Genomic DNA, 20,207 nt, shown 5'->3' with positions numbered 1-20,207 from the left:
AGCAGCTTTTCGTTGCCAACACTCATTGGTTGAGTCATGGAAGGGTTTTACTAAGGTTTACTGCACTGTTAACGCCAAGATTTTCTTCTTTTTTTTTTTTAACGCCAAGATTTTCTTGAAACAAAAAAGAATGTTAACCAAATATTCAGCAATCAAAGATTTTAAATGTCAGTGTAAATGTTCTCACCAATATCACACTACGTATGATCAAGGTACGTCTGAAGCTCCAAAGAAAGGAAAAGTTCATTTGTGACCTGTCCAGACAAATATAAGAATTTCAAATTAAATCTTTTACTAATAGAGATCAATAATTATGACTTTGCATACTTTTCTCACATGAATCAATACGTAAAGGGTTTTCATTACAGTAGACAGCATGATGTAAAGTGGCTGCAAAATTTACAAGCAAAAATTGAAGAATAGTTTGTCGATTTGATACATTTATAGTTGCTTTTGAATTCATGCAATATTCTTTTGAATTTATGTCAATTATACTGAGTTGATACAAAAAGTAGTGAATGTACCTAACTCAGACAGGTGTAGTTTTGAAAGTGATATGCTTTTGCTTCAAGGTCAAATTGATTCTCTGAAAAAACATACACTGGCTTGTCTCTGTGGCAGCAAACATTAAAGGAAAATGTTTTAGGTACTCAGTTCGGTTATTGGAGAACTTTGCCAGAACGACTCGGATATGTGAATCTCCACTTTCAACTGTGATGCCCGGGAGTATCATTAACCACTACTAAGTAGCTAAGTGCTGTCACCGCTCCCCTGGGCTGGGACGTGTCACCTGGTGCTGAGCTCACGGATGTGCGTTAAGTAGCCCCTTCACATGTCCCCACCCGTGACTGCCCTGCAGTGCGGTTGCCCGCCCCTCACGTTCCTTTCACCCAAAGGGAACTTGGTCTCGCTGTGTGACCTACACTGTATTTGCACCCAGCCCCCGGCCTCCTTCCTTGCCGGCTGCCACCAAGCTGCGCCAAGCCTCCCTTGCCCCCCCAGGCCTCCTACGGCCCCTACCAAAGGCAGGAGGACTTCTGTCCCAGCTTGTCCTCAGCTCAAAGTTTTCTCTGGTCACCCACCCCCAGGACGTCCCCCAGCACGAGGCCCTGGGCTGGGAAATGTGTTCTGCATGCCTATTGTCTCTCTAGCCCCCACCTCGGAAGCTCCTGGAGAACAAAGACCCCAGCTCTCATCTCTGCTTAATGATTGTCCACAGCTCACAGATGGGACTGAAATGTCGATGGTGGGATTTCAGCCACCAGAACTGGCTAACTGAAGCCAAGGATCTTTCTGGCGCCCCCAGAGCACACTGCAAAGGAAGGTTTCAGCTCCACGTGGAGAATCCTGGCAGGCGTACATAGGGAAGGGAAGAAAAAGTTGTGCCAAACACTGGGTCATCTGTCACTTTCCACTTTGCTCATTTAATCCTCAAAACAACCCCTAAATGTAGGGTCTCTGACCCCCCCCTCACAGAGAAGGGAGCAGAAGTTCCAGGGATTTGGGCAGTTAAATGAGGTCCTCTCTGTGGGAGATCAGCCCTGGTGGCGGACACACCAAGTCCCAGAGCTTGTTCTTATTTGCTCAGGACCAGCAGGAGTTGGGACCCCTGTCTTCCCTGACTCCCCATCAGCCTTGTGAATCCCACCTCACCCTTCACCCACATGAGACGCTGCAGTCTGTCGCCACCATGGGTGGGACGTGATCCTTCACGACTGGACACGTTTGCTGGTGTTGGAGGTGGTCAGACCCCAGAGTCACCTCTAAGGAGACGCCTTCCCTCTCAGAGCGGCTTTAGGGCGCGGGAAGCAGGGGGAGGGATCAAATGACTCAAGGTCTCATGTGGTTTTGAGGATGTCTGTGTTTCTGGCAAGAATTTCTTGAAATCCGTGTCTCGGGGACGCGAGGGACTGGTCGCCCGGGAAGGGCCTAAGGAAAGGGCAGCCCTACCTGGGGGGCAGGGCAGTCCCACATCCCGCTGCGAAGCCTGGCCAGCCGAGCCCAGCCGAGAAGGCCAACAGCTGGGGCTCCTCTGCGGGGGCAGCGGGAGGAGAGGGGAGGGGAGGGTGGGATGGGGAGGGAAGTCCCGGGAGGGCGGGCGGTCCTAGCGGGGGGGAGGAGCCTCAGCTGCTGGGAGCTGGAGGGGCCCAGGAGGTGGGAGGGGAGGAGATGGGGGCCGACCCGAGAGACGCCGGAGAGGGTGCCGGGAATAGACTGACAGCCTGGCCAGGAGTAGGCCTCGGCCGTGGCCTCGGGAGGGGAAGCGTAGGAGAGACCCCAAGGCGCAAGAAAGGAGGTGAGGGGGGGAGAATGGCAGGACAGCTGGACGGGAGGATGGGGCGGGCAAAGGGCACAGCTCCAAAGGGCAAGATTGGGCAACTTGTCTGTGGGCCCTCGCTTCACGGCGAGACCCTGGTCGCTTTTCACTGCGGGGGTCTCAGTTTCCACATCTGTGGCCTTCTGGTCCCAAGAAGACTGTACAGGCAGAGTTCCCGGGGAGGGTCCAGCCCTCAGGAGACCCCAGTCATGGATTGCGGGAGGCGGGATCAGAGGGCTGGGAGAGGGCTGGTGGCGAAAGCTCCAGAAAAAACAGCTAGGGAGGGAGGGTCTGCTCTGGAAAGAAAGCCCTGGTGGGGCCGAGGCCCCCATTTCTGGGGTGGGGGGCTCGGAGGGCCAAGGGCACCGGTCCATTTCAGCACAGGGAGGGTTAAAGCATCCTCCCACTTCCCACCCGCTCTGGGCCCCTCCCTCGTGTTTACGTCCTCCCCAAAATATTCAGCCTCCAGCTGGCCTCCATTCTGGGCCTGTCCCTCCCCACCTCCAGTAGAGGGGCGGGGGCCGCAGGCTGAGGGTCAGGGCCCGGGACCCCACAGAGCCAGCAGTCTGGGGACTGGAGTCAGAGAAGATGGGCCAGAAAAGCAGGGGAGGGCTGGAGGGGGCAACAGTGCTGCCCCCAAGGCTGGCCTGAGGACCACAGCCAACTCAGCACCTACCCAGGACAGGGCCAAAGCCGCCCTGAGCTGGACCTGGGAACAGTGGGGGCAGGGGAGGGGAGGGGAAGGGCCAGGGGAATACCAGGGGAATCTCTGCAAAGCGCCACTCCCTGTCCCTGCACCTCTGCCCAGAGCTCTACCGGATGTGGTCCCCAAGCCACAGGGCCTGGGAGTTGGTGGCTCCGCGGGCTGGCACATGAGCTGAGGATCCACACATACCCTTCGCAGGGTCAGGGTGACTAAGGTGAAGCCATGTGGCAGCTGTTGCTCCCGCTGGCCCTGTGGCCGGGCGTGATGGGCTTGGGCAAGGATGAGCTCACGGCGGCCCAGCACCTGGGCCTGCAGGTGGCCCTGGAGGAGTTCCACAAGCATCCGCCCGTGCAGTGGGCCTTCCGGGAGACCGGTGTGGACAGTGCCATGGACACGGTGAGCGGCACCCCAGGGAGGGGAGGGGGATGGTCGGCATGTTCCCAGGGAGGAGGTACAAAGGCGCTTGGGCCCCGGAGGCGCCCAGCTCTCCAGAGAAGGGCCAGCCAGCCCAGCCATCTCCAGGGACGTGCTGTCTCACGGTGGGGGGGAGGGAGGAGGGACAGGTCACGTCCAGGAAGGGCGCTGCCTGCTCAGCTGACTGCTGGCCTTCCTCTGTCTGTGGGTAGCCCTTCCCGGCCGGGACCTTTGTGAGGCTGGAGTTTAAGCTCCAGCAGACGAACTGCCGGAAGAAGGACTGGAAGAAAGCAGAGTGCAAGGTCAAGCCCAGAGGGGTGAGTGAAGGCACGTGCATGCGATGGGGCATGCGCTCAGCGCGGGGGTGTGCGACTGGGGTTCAGGAGGAGATCCAGCGAGAAGCCTCAGGTTGGGGACCCCAGGGCGGAGCAGCCTCCCTGGCAGCTGACTTGCCTGTCTCGGCTGGTGGTTGTGATGGTTGCAGGTGGGCTGGGGGCCTGGACAGGCAGGAGGAGGGACGGCTGGGCTACCCCCGAGGACACATGCTCTTCAGAGTGGGTCCACCTTCCATGCCATCTAAGTTCCTCTCTCAGGCTTCGCGTCACCGGTGGAAGAAGGTCATGGTATGGGCTTCGGGTGGTCCCCACCCTAGGCCTGGTGAATGCCCCATTTCCTGTGTGTTTTCAAGTGGAGATGGCCCAGCCCGGGCTGGTTCCTAACAGGGCTCGATTGTCATCAGCCACCTTGGGGGCAAAGTCACTGCCATGGGGGCGATCCTGGGGCCGGAACGCAACCATCTGGTGTCCAGTCTCAGCTCTGCCAACCACCAGCCCTGTTACTTCCCAGGTTCTCTGAAGGCCTCAGTTTCCTCCATCTGTTAAGGGAGGGACTGGATTATACGAGTGGTTTTCTAGACTTTTATACCAGGACCATTGTGTTCAAATCTTACAAGAAAATACAAATAAATATAACAGATGACAGCAGAGCAGCTCAGGTGGAAGTCAGGTGGGGAGAACCCACCTGGACGAGGACTCCCACCTACACACACGCGCGCGTGCGCACACACACTCACTCAGGGTTCATAGAAAACTGCAGGATGGTTTGACTTCCGAAATTGCCCGGTCTGAGGGTGGGCTGAGCCTGGAAGCACCTGGCCTGCCAGGGGAACCCCCATGGTATGCTGCCCCCCAGCTCCCACTCTCACCCTCGGGGCCGCAGGCCTCCCCTCACTCACCCGTCTCCTCTCTGGGCTCTATGCGCCCCTCCCCAGAGAAAGCGGCAATGCCTAGCCTGCATCAAGCTGGGCCCTGAAGACGAAGTCCTGGGCCGGATGCTCCACTGCCCCATGGAGACACAGGTTCAACAGGTAAGAGTGCGCGGAGGAGGGAGCAGAGGTTGGGGAGGGAGCTGGTGGACAGAAACGGCCTGTGGGAGAGGTCGGAGGCGGAAGCCTGCATGGAGGGGCGAGGAGGGCTCTGGGCCTGGGGGATGGGGGCGTGGAGGGGGCACGGCCTGAGCGGTGCGGCTGCCGCAGGAGCTGCAGGAGCTGCAGGAGCGCCAGGAGGCCCAGTGCAGCAGGGTGGAGCGCGCCGGCGAGGACCCTCACGGCCACTACTTCCCCGGGCAGTTCGCGTTCTTCAAAGCCTTGCCCCCCAGCTGAGGCCTGACTGGTAGGTGGCCCGCCAGGAAGGAGGGAGGAAGGACTAGGCGGAGGCCAGCCAGGTGGGGCAGGGATGGAGAGGAGGCTGGAGCTGCGGCTGCGCTGCGGGAGGCAGGAGGAGAGGGGCCGGGAGCCTGAAGACAGCTGGGGCGGGGCCCAAACAGCCCCCGTCATACCCAGTCTTAGTTTCTCTTCCCTTCCCTCTAGAATTTCACCCGGCTTCCTGGAAGCAGCGTGAGGGAGGTTAACAAGTGAAAGCCCGCCCTCCCTTCTCTGCGCCCAGGGAGGACTGTCCCATTGTCCCTAATAAAAGTGCTCTAGAGCTGCGTTCTCTCCTCCCCTCGCATTCCTTCCCTCCCTCCTGAGAGCAGCGGGAGGAAAGGGCCCCAGTGCTCCAGCCTCACGGGGAGGAAGCAAAGCCCCGAGAGGGTGAGGGCGAGGGCGAGCACGATGCCTCCCATCAGAAGGACACCCAGTAAGCTGTGTGCTCCTCCTTCCCCAGGACAGGCCAGAGGCAGCAGGGACCCAGGCTCGTTTTCAGGGGCCCACACGCAATGACAGGCAGAGATGCAAATTAAAACACGAGTATTTAATGGGGATTGGCACGGGTGGGCATGGCAGTGGAAGCTTCAGGGAGACCCCAGGGGGGCACAGCACAGGGTCACTTGGACAGGCCAACCTGGAAGATACGGCTTCCACGCTCCGAGCTCCGCCGCGTCCTCTCCCAGGACGGGCCGGGCAGGAGGCTCGCCATCCTTGCCTCTCACCTTTAGCCTTAGGACCAAGCAACTTTATTCCCCTAAGCCTCAGGCTCAGGCAGCCGGGAGTGGCAGCAGCTACGGACACGAGGAGGCCGGGCCTCCTCCCAGGAGCAAGCGTAGGTGCAGAACAGCCTCACACGGTGCCAGCTGCCTGAGGAGGGTCCAAGGGAGCTGTGTCCCTGATGGATGGAGGTGTGAGAGGGAGGGGGGCTGCTCTTAGGCAAGGGGGCCCATAAGACGCCCGTGTGCAGGGCCAGTGGCCAGCATGATGAAACCATGAAGAAAAGCAGGGAGGCCACAGCATGCCAACCCCAAGGGCCACGGCCACAGGGTGCATTCAAAAGACAAAGGAAGTGGCGCGGGCGGGGCTGAGCGCCTGCTCGGCCTGGGCCAGGCTGTCCCTGGCCTGGCGGTCCAGGTCGTGGCACTCTTGCAGCGTGTCCTGGAACTGGCGGCAGGCCTCCTCCAGGATGGAGCTGCTGCGCGTGGGCCAGGACTCCCAGTAGCCGGGCTCCACCCAGGGCTGGGCCTCCACGGCTCGCGGGCCGGAGCTGGAGCTGGGGCGCAAGGAACTGTCCAGGTCCCGGCACAGCTGATAGAAGTCACTGCCGCGCCCGCTCACGCGCTCGCCGTCGATGACCTTCAGGCCGGGCAGCAGCTCTCGGACCGAGGCCCAGTAGGAGGGGCTGGCGCACAGCGGGTTGCTGAGCCGGGCCGAGGGGTCGCGGAGCCGCAGGCGCTCGAGGCCCGGCAGCGCCGCCAGACACTGCAGCTGCCCGGGGCCGGCCAGTAGGTTGCCTGCGGCGTTGAGACTCTGCAGGTTCTCGCAGGCGGCCAGGGGCTCCAGCCCCGTCAGCCGGTTGTTGGCCACGTTGAGCACGGCCAGCTGGCGCAGGGAGGCCAGCGGGCCCAGCTGGGTGAGCGCGTTGCCCGAAAGGTCCAGCCACTCGAGGCCCAAGCACTCCCCCAGGCAGCCCAGGTCCACCAGCCCCAGGCCCTGCAGCTTCAGCAGCAGGATGGACTCCAGGGCGAACTCACCCGAGCGCGCCTTGAGCAGCTGAGGGGTGACGCGCACCCCGTCGGCCTCTCCCGACTTCTCACCCCGAGGCTCCATGAGACGAAGTGGGTCCAGGTGGCTGGGGCCCCGGCAGCTCCGTCACAGTGACGCAGGTGCCACTGGCGGTCAGCGGGCTGCTCACCCCAAAGGACGCCCCGTCCACTCGGCCTGGGCTGGACGCCTGTCTCCGACACCCCCGCTCAAGGGCCAGCAGGTCCCTGAGGAGAAACAGTCAAAGAGTAAGCGGGCCTCTGAGAACCTCAGTGACCGCCCAGCCTCCACCGCCAGGGCCAGAGACCTAGACGGCCCGGCGGGACCTGAGGACAAGAGTCCAGGGCACAGGAGGGTCAAGAGCCCCTCCGAGGGAGGTGGGCCAGGCACAGGCCCTTGCCTAAGGGGGTCCTGACTCGGCCCTGGCGGTTATGGCCATGCTGGATGGGATTCAGGCCCGCCTTTACCAATTCTTCCCGTCTGCTCCGGCGACAAAATCTCATTACTTTCCTTTCTCGTAACTGCTCACGATTACCTGTATTAACTCTGAGGTGTTTCCTTTTAACCATTTACACTTATTTTTGAAGAGATAACAGGTCACCATCATCGCCAATCTCGTTTCCTTCCTGGGAGACCCATGCATTGGCAAACACAAATGAGAGCACCTGGGCCTTCTTGACAATTTTTTAAAAAATCAGCAATGAATTCAAAGTGGTTTTCACGTTCCATGGGCCAACTTGTGACCTCTGGTGGCAGCTGTGGGGCCTGAGGGCTCAGCCTTCAGTCCTTGATGAGGAAACTGAGGTCGAGGGAGGGGAGGGACAGCGGAGGCACAGGGAGTAAGTGGCAGCACTGCCAGGCCCCTCACCTTTGCTCCCCGAACCTGCCTGTCAATACCAGCTCTTCACTGTGGCACCAACAGAACAGTGCCCATCGCTGCCAGCCAGATAGCATGGTTCCAGCTGCAAACACGGGCAAAGGGGGGTTGGGGAGGGGAGGCCGGGCAGTCAAGGAAGCCGTCCTGGAGGGAGGGGCAGGGTGGCACCTATGTTGGATCCCGAAAAGGGGAGGGAGGGTACTTTCTAGTCGCCAGTGGCCGTGGGGTGGCAGAAACCCAGGTGTCAGTGCAAGACAAGAGCGCGAGGCAGGAGGCCAGGGGGAGGGACGCCGGCGATGCGAGCAAGCGCAGAAGGCTCAGGGTCTAGGAGAGGAAAACAAGCAGACCTCGGCTCCAAGTGGCAGCTCCCCAACCCCACAGACTCTGGCCGGGCGCAGGCCGGGCTGGCTGAGGCCTGCAGAGAAACAAGGAGCCATTCACTCCTGCTGTTTGCAAAACCTGGGGCTCCAGAGCCCCCGCCAGGCCCCGAGGCTGCGTTTCCATAGCAACGCCGCTCCTCAGAACCCCTCCAAGGAAATCAGACCCAGAGCTCCTCCCGCACGCCCCAGGACGCTGGTGAGGCTGCTAACACGTCTGACCCCCACCGTCTCTGAGAAGGAGCCCTACGTCTTTCCCCAGCCCCCTCCAGTCTTCAGCAGCCCAGCTCCTCCTTCACTTCTACCAATGTTTCTGTCCAAAAGGCATGGAGGTACCCGCTAAGAAACCTGGTCACTCTGGGGAAGCACCTGCTGGGTTTGTAAGCAGCGAGCGATGCAGTCACCTCCACGTTGGTTAAACCTGCTCTGGCCCACAGGGCACCGGGCACCAGAGATGGGCCATAAAAGCACTAGTCAGATAGCCAGAGACGAGGAACCCGCCTGAGGGCGAGGAGGGAGGAGAACGTGTGCCCGGAACCTGGCCATGTGACTGGAGGCCGGGCTCCCGTCTTGCACTTGGGGTGTCCTGTGGCATCGGCCTCAGGAGGCAGCGGCGAGTCCAGGATGACGGGGTCCAGGCACCGTCTGTGAGAGCGAGGCGCAACGGGCCAGCCTCGGGGGGACACCACCTCTTCCAGTATCTGCGGGCCTCTCTCCAGGGGCGCGCACATCCTCCCAGCCACTACGTTGGGGGTGAAAGCGGTCAGGGAGCCCTGGGGTACAGCCAGGGGCTGAAGTCGGGCCAACACCCAGATGCTCGAGGCTGAACGGAGGGGACCGCTGAGCAGCCGGGGGTGGGGAGGACAACACGCCAGGCCTCCAGGCAAGAGCCACCAGCCCCGTGTCCAAATGCCCCGCCGCCGCCGGGGCGACGGGCTGTGGGGGAAGCGGTACCCTGAGGAACCCCGCCAGCGATGGGGATGGAGGTGGTGCGCAAAGGGAGAGAAAGAACAAGGGGGCGGGCAGAGAACGGTGTGCGCGCGCCCACGTTCTGCGGAAGAGGACAGGGGTGCGGAAAGATGGCACTGGGACTGGACATCAGGCCTCCTGTGCCCCCAAGGTCCCATCTGGCAGGAGACACGTGCCCCGCCAGCACTTGGCTCTGTGCCCTCGGCCCTGAGTCCCACGCCCTTGTCTGCAGTTAGATGAACAGCACCGCAGTCAAACCCTGATTCTCCAGCGTGTCCATGACCTCTGCTCCACTCCTGTGCCCCACTTTACCTCAAATCTGCACACTTCAACCAGGCCGGGGCCCACACGCCTGTGCAAACCCAGCCAACGCAGAGGCCAGCAGCGGACAGCAGGCTCCGCGCAATGCGAGAACGGCTCGTCCACATGCAACGGCGTCAACGTTCCTCCAGAAAACCAGAATCACCCTGGTCCTCTTATGGAAATGAGCGAACAGAGGCACTGGCCCAACGTGTGTCTGTGAAAAGGACTCGGTCACACAGACAAGGCTATGACTGAAACAGGTAACTCCGGATCTCCGGGGGGAGGCCCATCTTCCCTTGTTCAGAGCCAGCAGTTCTGAGTCTCAGTTTACCTATGTAGGGAATGGGCCAGAAGAGGATGCCGTGAGTCGCCAGGGCAGGGCAGAGCCAAGTCTAGGGAAGAAATGGTTCAGCTCGGAGCAGCCTCAGGTGGACAGTCACCGGGCCGCTTCGGTGAACTGGGGCCCCTTCCTCCGCCCCATTCCCTCCCGACCACAACCTGGCACAGGGTTCTCGGACCCGGCACTGCTGCCACCTGGGGCCGGGGTAAGTCTCTGCCGCGGAGGCTCCTCTGTGCATCCCTGTCTTCCACCCGCGAGAGGACAGTGGCAATCCCCCCACAAGCTGTGACAACCAAAACATCTCTAGGCGTTGCCCAATGGCCCCTGGGGGACAAAAATGCCCCCGGTTGAGAACCACCTCTCCAGAGCCCAAGCCCCCAAGCTCGGGACCGTCAAGCTTCTCATCTCCTCCCTTTCACTGCCCTCGTCTTCCTCACACCCCCCAACCCTGGTGCCTCGCCGGTTCAGGCCTCCCCTCTCCGAGAACAAGGAGAGCCGCTGAGGGGAGGCCAGAGAGCAAGGGGACAGTGCCTCTCCCAGGAGGAGCTCGAGGGGTGGCAGCACTGACCAATACACGACCCCCTGGACTGCTTTAGTTAGGGCGCATGACATCCCTGCCCCCACCTGACCTACTACACCCGAACCTGCGAGGGAGGGACAGGACGCCTCAGCTTTAAGATGCTCTCAGGTGATTCTCGTTGAAGTCTGAGACCCACGTGCAATTTAAGGAAGGGAGGCAGGGAGACAGGGAGAGGTCCAGGGCCAGGCCCTGATCTCACCACCCAAATGCACTGGATGCAGAGTCCAGACGTTAAGGGAGCGCAGCCCTAGTCCCAGCCTCTCCCCCAGGCGCGCTGGCCTCTCCTCACAGGGAGCCTGTGCAGACATGCCCTGCAGCAGCTGGGGAAGAAGACACGACCTGAGCGGTGTGGAGGTGAGACTTCACTTCCTATCGTGGTGCTCTGACCACTGAACACGATCTGTATAAAGCCTTATTCAAGAAAATGCCATGTTACACTGTTAAACTGAAAATACAGCATACTAACTAGCACAGAGGATGTGACCTCAACGTAAAAAAGGAAATACGTCAAAGTTTTCATAGAGGCTGAGTGAAAGGATTACGGTGAATTTTTCCTGCTTCCTCACATTCTCAGTAACTTCCGAACGTCCTACAGTGAATTAGTCACAGTGACACAGGGGAAGCGAAGGGACAGGCTCCCGGGCTCAACCGCACAGCCAGGGCCAAAGTGCAAGTTAGGCCTTGGTGCCTCTGCACGCCCCCTTCCCTCTCAAAGTCCCTCTGCCAGCGGCCCAGCGGAGCTGGACTTGTGTCTTCTGGGTGTGACGAGCCCCGCCCCAAACACTCCGGCCTCACCCTTCCTTCTTTTCCCATTGATCCCACCAGAGCCTGGGCCCCATGCCCTCAGGTCCTGCACTCGACCCTAAAGGAACTCAGGCCGGTCAGTCACTGGGATACATGCCCTTTCTTGCTTCCTCAGACTGCTTTCACTGTAGAAAGAAGAAACCCCAAGGCTTCCAGTAGTCTGGAAACAAACTACAGGCGACAACGGCCACGTGATGACTGGGCGTCCCAGCTCTCCTCGATCACACGCTCGCGGGAGCTGGGCGGTGCCCTCCACCAGGGCTCTTGGGAACCCCAGGATCCACGGGCAAGCACAGACCCTAAGAAGACCGGTGTGCGTGTGGGCACCGCCCTCCATCATATTAGGGTTTCTTTCCTTTCCAGGAAGAGTGTCCACGGCTTCCCCAGGCCCTAGGTGGCTGAGGATATCCCGCACAGCGCCTGGCTGCTGAGAACACAGACCTCGAGGGCCTGCCGCCCCGACACACACGGACAAGCCGCGTGTAGGGCCCTCGCCCAGCGACACTTTCAAGGAGCACCGCGGTCCATACGCTGCGTGGTACAACTCAGAGTCACCGATGACCAGAGCCCGCCCTCCCGCCCCCGTACTGCCGGCAGTGACTCCAGCAGTGGGCAGATGGAAGATGACATCTCCGCGAAAACGAAAATGACGATCTGTCAAGAAATGAGAAACTGTCCTCATTCCTTCCAAACAAGTTTTGGAGCCTGGCTGTCCCCGTCTAATGTCCTAGGACGCGACACTGTGCCCCCTCCCGTCATCTACGCAGACTTCCCACAGGCAGCTTCTCAGGGCATCGGACCCTGCGGTCAGACTCACCGGCCTGCGCGCCTCGGCCAGGTCCCTGCTGGGGAAGATAAAGGGCGTGGGTGTAGCTTGGGAGATGCTCCAGGTTGGTCTTCAAGAAGAGAAGACGCTCAGCCATCTCCCCTGGGAGAGGGGAGTCATGCTCCACGATGGCGGGGCCGCCCAGGGATGCAAAGACACTTGCAGAGAAGGCGCCCGTCAGGGCGCAGGATAGATGGTGGCCAGTCTCGCCAGGTCTGGCCGGACGTCCCGCCGCTTCTGCCAGTAAGCAGGGGGTCCTCCTGGGCACCCACTGTCTCGTTCTCACGCAGGTACTTCTTGCGGATGATGCTGACCAGGTGGCTCTCCGTGGAGAGGGAAGCGCCGCCCCTCTCTGAGACCAGCAGCCCCCCGCTCTCCACCTGCTCCAGGAGGCTCCTCTCCCTCTGGCCCAGCAGCAAGGACCCAGAGGTCCCGCTTCTCTGCTCGCGCGCTTCCCGGCCCTTCCCTTCGGCCCCAGGGCTCCTGGCTCCTGCGCGGCTCAGGGGCGTCCACACGCACAGCAGTGGGGCCCTGCAGGGAAGGGGAGGGCGGCAGGAGTACTCAGACACCACGAGCTCCTTCACCTCGTACACGAGAACTTGCTTCCAATGGTTGATGTCGGCCCCCTCGGGGAGGGCAGCCTCTATCCTGCCCTTGAAGCGGGGTCCAGCAGGGTCGCCAGCACGAACTCCTCACGGTGGAAGAGCTCAGGGAGCTGGTGGTCTGTGGAGAGCTGCAGGGCCAGGCCCTCGGCCAGCCGCACGGCCGCGCCCATCTCCCCGGTGCTCCGCTCCTCAAAGCGCCCCCGAACCTGCGCCAGGAAGATGTGCAGGTAGCACAGCTGGGGCAGCACCAGGCTTAAGGCGGCCTGCGCGGCGCTCGCCTCCTGGACCTCCATCCAGAAGGGCTGCGGGAGCTTGACCAGACTGTCCGTCAGGCTCCGCAACACAGCCGACAGCGCCGCCCCTGCCTTCCCCAGCTGCCGCTTCTCCAGCCACTCCAGCAAGTGGTAGGCGGACACCCAGGGATGCGAGAGCCCCAAGAAGGGCTGGTGGGCTGGGAGGCCGCACTGCCGCTGCAGCTGGGAGGAGCTGCCGGGCTTCCGCAGAGCCTTGGAAGTGGCTGCAGATGGCCCTAGCCATGCCCAGCATGATCTGGACACTATGCTGGTGACACAGAAGTTTCCCACCAGGGAGTCGAGGCAGTGGGTGAAGCGAGGGGCGTGGGTGTAGCCCCCCGTCCTCACAGCCTGCTCCAGACTCGGGCAGCCGCCCGACACCAGGAAGCCCAGGCACAGAGCTGTGGCCAAGCCACAGAGGCTGAGCGGCCCCTGCAGCTCCCGCGGCCCGTCTCCGCAGCCCTGTCCAGGGGCAGGTGTCGGACCCAGGCGTGGCCTGCCTCCTCGGGCTGCCTGACGCCACCTGCCGGCCACCCGGCTGCGTCACCCCACAGTGGGCAGTGATAGCCACGTAGTCCACATCCGCGACCCGGGCTGCCATGGAAACAGTGAGGTGGACGCGGCTGCCCTCGGTCCACTGCATCCCGACGCACCTGCTCGCCCATCGCCCCGTGCAGCAGGGGCAGGGCTTCACGGGAGAAGGCGGTTGGAGACGGCAGGCGGTAGCGACGGTCCACCTGGGCCCTAAACCTCCTGAAGAGCGGGGCCAAGACAAAGGAGAGGGGCAGCGCCGGGCTGCAGGGCAACTCGGCAGCACTCTGGCTCCAGGCCCGTGCTCGGAGCTGGCTGGGGGCACATACGCCACCTCGGTCCTCCCCAGCTGCCATGGGTGGGAGTAGGCGGGGGAGGCCGAGCCTGTACCAGCTGCTCGGGCCCGCCTGTCCGTCACCATCTTCCAGAGGTGAGGCACCTGGCGGCAGCATGGTGAATGCAGCTCCTCGGGGCACGGCTGGTGGCCCCCGTGGGCAGGTCCTTCTGCTTCTTTTCGGGCACCCCTCCCCGCTCCCCCCCAGGGCCGGCTGCAGCTGGCTTCCTCCCCACCTCCCGCCCGCGCTTAGTTGCCAGGTGGCAGACCAGAGCTGAAGGCTGGGACCGCCCCTTAACTCTGCCCTGTCTGATGCTCGGCGGCACAGAGTGCACGTGACACGGCAGACATTCCTGCAGTTGATGGTAAAGAAGCGTCTCACGTCAGGCACGGTCTCTGACCCAGGGTGTCCAGGGGGCCCAGGGAGTGCCCGGGAGCCCAGCCCTTGGTCTTGGCCTGCGCAGTCCTCCCCAGGAAGCAAGCGCCTCTTCTTCCGTGTCTTGAGGTGACGCGCCTCTCCGGCCAGATCGGCTATGAGGATGTCGGCTGGCCTCGCCACTTCATCCTCGCCAGGCTGGCCTGCCTCCAGCCTGTCCGGGCTGGCTGCCTGGAGCAGCAGCAAGTCAGAGGCGACCGGACTGCAGCTGAGCTCTGGGTCCCTCGACTTCCTTCCTGCCAGCTCCCCCTCCTCTCGCCTTCCACTTGGACACGTTCTTCTCAGGCTGCACCGGGGGCTCCTGCCCCAGCACGGACTGGAGGCCACAGTGTCCGGAGTCTCCCTCTGGCTTATCCTGCCCAGCACTGGGGTGGCAATTTGCACAGGGGGCAGCCAGGCCAAGACCAGGCCTCTCCAGGGCTGGCTGCTCTCTTCTCACTGCAGACACGCAGCCCCAGGAGGCCTTCCTCCTGCTCCTCCAGGAAAGCCTGGTCAGGTGCTGGGACCCGCAGGCTGCTGCCGAGGCGCAGGCTGGTCTCTTCCCCTGCAGGGATAGGTCCCTCCCACTCCTCCTTTGGGAGCCGGGGCTTCTGATTCTCCCGGGGCCACTGCAGCCTCCTCCCCTTCGCGTACAAACTCAAGTCTGACCTCAGCCTCTGGCAGGTGCTCCCTGGCGCCCCGGCCAAGTTCAGAAGGGGTGTTGAGAGCTCCGGTGTTGAACTTGGAGCCAGGAGAAGCCAGCGTGGCAGGTGGGGTCTTGGCTCTGATCACGGAGGAGTCAGCACACACAGGGGGCTCTTGCCCCGTGGATCCTGAGAGTGTGTGTTTCTTGTGGGGCTTTTTGACTTTTCCAACTTCTGACGTGCCTGGGAGCTTGGGGCAATGAGAAGACAGGCCCAGGCTGTCCTCTGGCAACGTGACAGAAGACAAGGCAAGATCTAAGGCAAGATGAAGAGAATGGCTCTCAGCCAGCTGCCTACTCACTTCGGGGCCCACTGACGGGACAGTGAGGCCGGAGGGGAGAGAAGAGAGCAGAGGATGTAAGGCGTAGTAACCATATGAAATCAATCCCAGGACAAAACTCTCCAGACGCCACCTCCTGGGTGAAGCCTGACATTCACTCCTCCAGACCCAACGGAGCAGCCCTCGACCGGAGCCCCCAGCCCTCTGCACAGGAGTGGTTTCTGTGTCCATCCTCTTTGCCACGTTAACTCACATCTCTTTTTTCCTTCAATGTTTACCCAGAGCCTAGTAGGCACTGGCAGTCTTCCTGTGCGATGGATACAGTAGAAGGTAGGCCAGGCCCCTGTGTGCACGTGGCCCCCAGGCTGGCGGGGGGCAGATGAGAATAAAATGTCCCCCCACACACGGCAGGGAAGACAAGAGCCGAGGTGCAGGGCGTGCAGGGGCGCTGCAGTGGCGCTGCAGGGCTGGGGGACCGCGGCGGGAGGGACCTCACCAAGACGTCAGGCAGGCTTCCCGGGAAGAGCTGCGGATGCTGGTGCTGTCAGTACAGGCCACGGGGGTGCGGAGGCCAGTCTCTGCGTCCTGGGCACCCGGGCCGTGCCTGGCACCCGCAGGGCCTCACAAACAGGCAACGTCGCTCGGTAGCGGGGAGCGACGCGGCCCGAGGCTTCCCGAGCCTCTGTCAGAGCACGTGGTACGGGGCAGCTCCTGATGCCAGTGACGCAGGCCCCCAGCGCCCCCTCCCCTCGAAGCCCACTCCTCTCTGGCTGCGGCCCCTGCTGCTCCCTGAAGTGCTCCCGCTGAGGCCCCAGGGACCCCCGGTGCCCCGCCTCAGCGCGCTTCTCCGCACTACAGCACCTGCCCACGCCCCCCACCTGGAATGCTGCTACCCGCAGCTACGGGACAGCACATCTCCTCAGCTTTCCTGTCACCGGCGACTCCTTTTCAGTCTCTGTTCTAGTCCCTCTTCCTCTGCCCGCCCCTTAATGGTGTTTCCTGGGCTTCCTCGTCTCCAGGCCTCGTCTCTCCTCCCACACCCTCTCCCTGACCAGGGCCACCTTCACCGGCTGAGCACCGCCAGCCCCTCTCGGCTCACGACTCCCTCGCAGGCTTCCCCTCACCTGCTCGGCCTACAGTCAACTCGAGCTCAGTACACAGGACTCCTGTTCACCCAGATGCTCAGACCGCACACCTCAGCACAGTCCTCGACTCCCTTCCCCACCCCGTTCATTCTCCTGCAGATGAGGTCAAATCCAGGGCTCTCAAAGAAAAGACACATGAAGAAGTCAGAGGAGAAACATGCGGAAAGAAGAAAGCAAATGAGAGGGAAGGAAAAGCCCAGTGAGCTAGGCTGTGTCTCCTTGGGAAAGAGAAGATTCAGAGTAAGATGGCGCAGATCCTGCCCCAAACAGCTGAGAGTGAGCAGCGTGCATCTCTTCAGAACAGAGCGAGATACAGCTTAAATGAGGAGGTTTAAACCAGAACATTCTGACACTGAGTGATGGTAAACATTCAGAAGGATCACCAGGGATGGCAGGACGGCCTTTACTGGGGACGAGCCCGCTGGGCAGCTCAAGCGAGACTCAGCTGTGAACCAGGGTGGACAACGCGACACCAAGGAGCCCCTTCCAGCCACAGGGGCCTCGGAAGAACCGAGAGGCAACCACCCAAGCCCATCACTCGACGACCCAGTCAGCCACCACCAAACCAGGGGTCTGAAGCTCACGGGAGGTGACGCGGTGGAGGGGCTGGATCAAGGGGTAAATGAAGTACAAGACACCGTCGTGGTCCAGGGGAAGGGCTCTAGATGTCAGAGCCAGAGGGGACTAACCTTCGCTCTTATCTTGACTGAAGAAACAGAAACCCAGAGCAGCAACGTGATGCTCGGTGGCAGAGCGGAGGACCAGAGCAGTCCACAGGCTTCACTGCTCCCGAGAACACAGAACACGGTACTGAAACCAGGCCTATGTCCCACCTGCTCTCACTGATGAGGGCAGAGAAAAAGAAAATACCTGTGAGTTAGGCTGCAGCCTGGGCTACACCCCAAAGCCTTCGCCTGAGGACGCACTAACTGAACCCAGGGCACCAACCCTGTTCTGTTCCCCGACCAGCCTTGTCCCACCAGCCCACCTGTACTCTGCAGATACCCTTGAGCCACTCGACCATTTAACAATACTTCGTCAAATATCTACCATGAGCCAGCACCGTGCCCTAAACATACAAACAGGATAGTCACTGCCCGGCTGGCACGTGGGGCGCAGGACGAGAAGACAACTTGGAAACGGCTACTGGCACCAGGGCAAGGCAAGCAGGGTAAGTGCTGTGGAGCCAGGCCACGGGCTGACCGAGAGGCAAATCGAGTCTGTGACACGGGAGTTTCGATTCTGCCTTGGCAGGGTCGCTTACCCCAGGCTACTGCTTGAGGAACCTCATCCCGACAGTCCCTGGGGCAGGTCTGGGGTCTTGGGCAATGACCGGCACCCCTTGCTCTTCACTGAAGCACATCAGGATGACAGCGGGGTGGATGCTGTGGAGAGCCAGCCTGGAGTCGACACGAATCTAAAATGTAAAATTTAAAAAGAAAATCACCCATAGACTCCAGGACTTTGATTATTAGTAAGAAGTTGTTTGTGACACTTCTCATAAGAGCTGATACACGCACCTGATACAGCAACAAGGTGGAGACTCCAGGGCTGCATCAGGTGGGACCACATGAGGCAGGCAGCAGGTGCAGCCCTGGGAAGCAGGTGGGGAGGAGGGCAGGAGCAGGTAACAGAGGTGGGACTGGAGGGGAAGGGACAGTCTGGAGAGCCATGCAGATAATACTTGGGCTGTGGTGTGGAGGAGGAGGGGATACAGAGGGACACCCCAGTCCCTGCTAAATACAGTTCAGTTACAGATATAGTGATTTTGAGGTTCTTCTGGAACAAATCTTCAGGAGTAGATGTGACAGATACAGGGTCAGGGGACAGAAGTCTGCGCTAAAGATACAGATCCGTGTAAAAGTCTCCGTAGAAACTGAGGGGAAACACCGGTGGGAGAAGAGAGTGGAGGGTGGTTGCCCAGGCAACACTGACACTGTGGGCAGGGTAGAGGATGAGCAGACTCCAAAGATGCCTGACAGGCAGAGGACAGAGACACAGAAAAACCTAAGTAATGTTAGGGAAGCCAAGGGAAGACTTTCCAGAAAGGACAGACAGGGTCCCTTCAGCAGATGAAGCAAGTGGAGCCCCGGGGCTATGCAATGAGAAGCAGGGGACGCAGGCACTTGCAACGTCAAAGGGTCACGCTTTGGGGTGGGAGGGAAAAGGCTTGGCTCGGTCTCAAAAGAGAGAAAAGGTACAGTGGGAAGAAAGGGAGGACTGACAGCAGGAGTTCCTGAGGGAGAGGGACTCAAGGCACAGGTGGGTGGGTTTATCCTTGCAGATGAGAAAGAAGTTTTTTTATTTTTCCTGACACAGCAAAGAAGGACGGCTATGGTGGCAGGCAGGTCCTTGAGTGTGGGCACGGGGAGGGCCCAAGGCAGTTATGCCCAAGAGCCTGTAGATTCCCGAGGGATTAGCAACCTGCTGGCTGAGCCTGAGACAGGAAGTGCCTCAGCACTTACACGTGTGCTGGCTCCATGGATCAGAGATTTCCTCCTCACTGCGCTCATCAGGCCTTTTCTCACACGCATGCCCAGAAGCACAGTGGTCACTTTTCTGTTTCTCCTGGGCCTGCCTCACCCCAGGGCCTCATGCAGAGCTCAGTCCACCCTGGGCATTCGATACCTATGCCAGACCTTTCTCCGAGTTTTCACTCTGCCCAGTCCTACCAGCCCCCTCTTCTCTCAGCCCCTGCACTGGGGGGGGGGGAGGAGGAGGTGGTTCCTGTCTATCCACCAGACCCCAGGAGACTTCAAAGCACTTGGTGAGCCTACAAGTCCTCGGCTTCTCATTCCCCCACCCGCTCACCTATGAGGAGATGGAAGATGAAGAAAAGCATGGGACCAGAGGAACATGTGGAAGAAAAAGAGTAGTGCAAACCACTACACATTTTGGGGTTTTGTCGCACATGCAAATTTGGCTACTTTTAAACCCTAAGGGAGAGATTTTAAATAACCAAGCTTCATTAGATTTCACAATATGCAAAAGTGACATAAAATGAGATGTTTTAAACCAGCAGAACCCTTTGCTCTTTTCTGCGAGGCTGCTCTCCACAATGGATTGAGAGCATGAAGTCCAGAGCCGGGCTATGGGGGTTTAAATTCTGGCTGCTACCCACCAGCTGTGTTCGTCTGCTACGTGCCTCGGTTTCCGAGCCTATACGACAGGGATAAAAGCATCCACCTCGCTGGCTTGTGAAAGATTAACGGAGTTAATGTACGCATACAGCAGCAGTGTTTAAAGACACTTTTTGGCACAGAGTGAGTGATGGATACGAGCCGCTGTCCGGTTCTGGCCTCACCGGGTGTTTCAGGTGCGGGGCACTGGGAAAGGGAGGGAAGCTGGAAGGGGGACACCTGGGCCGCCCGACGGGCAGGGCAGGTCAGGGAAAGCCGCCTCGCCCCCAAGTCTACGTCTGTGACCACAACGCCCCCTCCCCGGCTTACCTAGGGCCAAAGGTCTGGCTGGCTAGTGGGGCTGGCGAAGCTGTGAAGCCGGCGCAGCTCCCACGGCGGCCGACCGCGCCCCCGCGGCGGGTAGTAAGCACAAGCCATCCGCCGCCCCGCTCGCTCCCACCCCCGCACCGCAGCGGGACCTACCTTGAGGCGCTAAGGGCCCTGCAGAGCTTGGTGGGCGGTCCAGGTTCCTGGGCGACCTCCGGTAGCGATAGTCAGCAGGTCCTCCGCACCCACTCCTCTCCAGCCGTTGGTACGTTCCTCCAGCAGGAAGCCAGCACCGAGTGCGCAGGCGCAGTGCGCAGGCGCAGTTTCCCAGTGCGCAGGCGCAGTTTCCCAGTGCGCAGGCGCAGTTTCCCAGTGCGCAGGCGCAGGCGCAGCGGCCGGAAGCAGTGGTGTTACATCGCCTCCTCCGCCGGAAGTCGCGCGCTTTTCTCACCTGACCGGGACTCGTTCGTAG

At 60.7% G+C, this 20,207-nt stretch overlaps 3 protein-coding genes across 5 annotated transcripts; 1 reads left to right on the top strand and 2 right to left on the bottom strand.

The window, feature by feature from the left end:
* Positions 1-327: 327 nt before the first annotated feature.
* On the bottom strand, positions 328-20,057 carry LRRC61 (leucine rich repeat containing 61). Of its 2 annotated transcripts, XR_010945683.1 has the most exons (5): positions 19,892-20,057; positions 17,554-17,706; positions 16,979-17,131; positions 6,897-7,133; positions 328-4,311 (listed from the first exon to the last, which is right to left on the bottom strand). XR_010945683.1 is itself a non-coding variant. In XM_067747360.1 (3 exons), the coding sequence occupies exon 3, from the start codon at positions 6,970-6,972 to the stop codon at positions 6,196-6,198; it is 777 nt and encodes a 258-aa protein (XP_067603461.1). In that variant the 5' UTR covers positions 6,973-7,133; positions 17,554-17,706; positions 19,892-20,054; the 3' UTR covers positions 5,666-6,195. The 2 variants fall into 2 exon arrangements, 1 of the variants encoding a protein (XP_067603461.1); XM_067747360.1 differs by lacking the exons at positions 328-4,311; positions 16,979-17,131 and having other exon boundaries at positions 5,666-7,133; positions 19,892-20,054.
* On the top strand, positions 3,246-5,424 carry RARRES2 (retinoic acid receptor responder 2). 2 transcript variants are annotated; one of them, XM_067747362.1, is made up of 5 exons: positions 3,246-3,419; positions 3,650-3,754; positions 4,708-4,803; positions 4,981-5,107; positions 5,305-5,424. In XM_067747362.1, exons 1-4 carry the CDS (start codon positions 3,246-3,248, stop codon positions 5,095-5,097), a joined length of 492 nt encoding a protein of 163 aa, XP_067603463.1. In that variant the 3' UTR covers positions 5,098-5,107; positions 5,305-5,424. The 2 variants fall into 2 exon arrangements, with proteins under 2 accessions (XP_067603463.1, XP_067603462.1); XM_067747361.1 differs by having other exon boundaries at positions 4,972-5,107.
* Positions 7,140-16,972, bottom strand: LOC137229443 (putative protein ZBED10P). Its single transcript, XM_067747359.1, is given in 3 exon segments — positions 7,140-10,672; positions 11,974-12,643; positions 12,646-16,972. Coding segments are annotated over 2 exon segments (780 nt in total). The 5' UTR covers positions 12,881-16,972; the 3' UTR covers positions 7,140-10,672; positions 11,974-12,098.
* Positions 20,058-20,207: the final 150 nt, after the last annotated feature.

Source organism: Pseudorca crassidens, chromosome 8 (assembly GCF_039906515.1).
Source record: "Pseudorca crassidens isolate mPseCra1 chromosome 8, mPseCra1.hap1, whole genome shotgun sequence".
NCBI classification, from domain to species: Eukaryota; Metazoa; Chordata; class Mammalia; order Artiodactyla; family Delphinidae; genus Pseudorca; species Pseudorca crassidens.
Note: the sequence above shows the minus strand (reverse complement) of the source record. Positions and strands in the feature narration are given on the sequence as shown.

What these genes read in the sequence shown, in the direction of transcription:
- RARRES2 (XM_067747361.1), top strand. Translation starts at nt 3,246, where the DNA reads ATGTGGCAGCTGTTGCTCCCGCTGGCCCTGTGGCCGGGCGTGATGGGC. An exon ending in TGGACAGTGCCATGGACACG is followed by an intron (nt 3,420 to 3,649) that starts GTGAGCGGCACC and finishes GTCTGTGGGTAG; the next exon opens with CCCTTCCCGGCCGGGACCTT. An exon ending in GCAAGGTCAAGCCCAGAGGG is followed by an intron (nt 3,755 to 4,707) that starts GTGAGTGAAGGC and finishes GCCCCTCCCCAG; the next exon opens with AGAAAGCGGCAATGCCTAGC.
- LRRC61 (XM_067747360.1), bottom strand. Translation starts at nt 6,972, where the DNA reads ATGGAGCCTCGGGGTGAGAAGTCGGGAGAGGCCGACGGGGTGCGCGTC.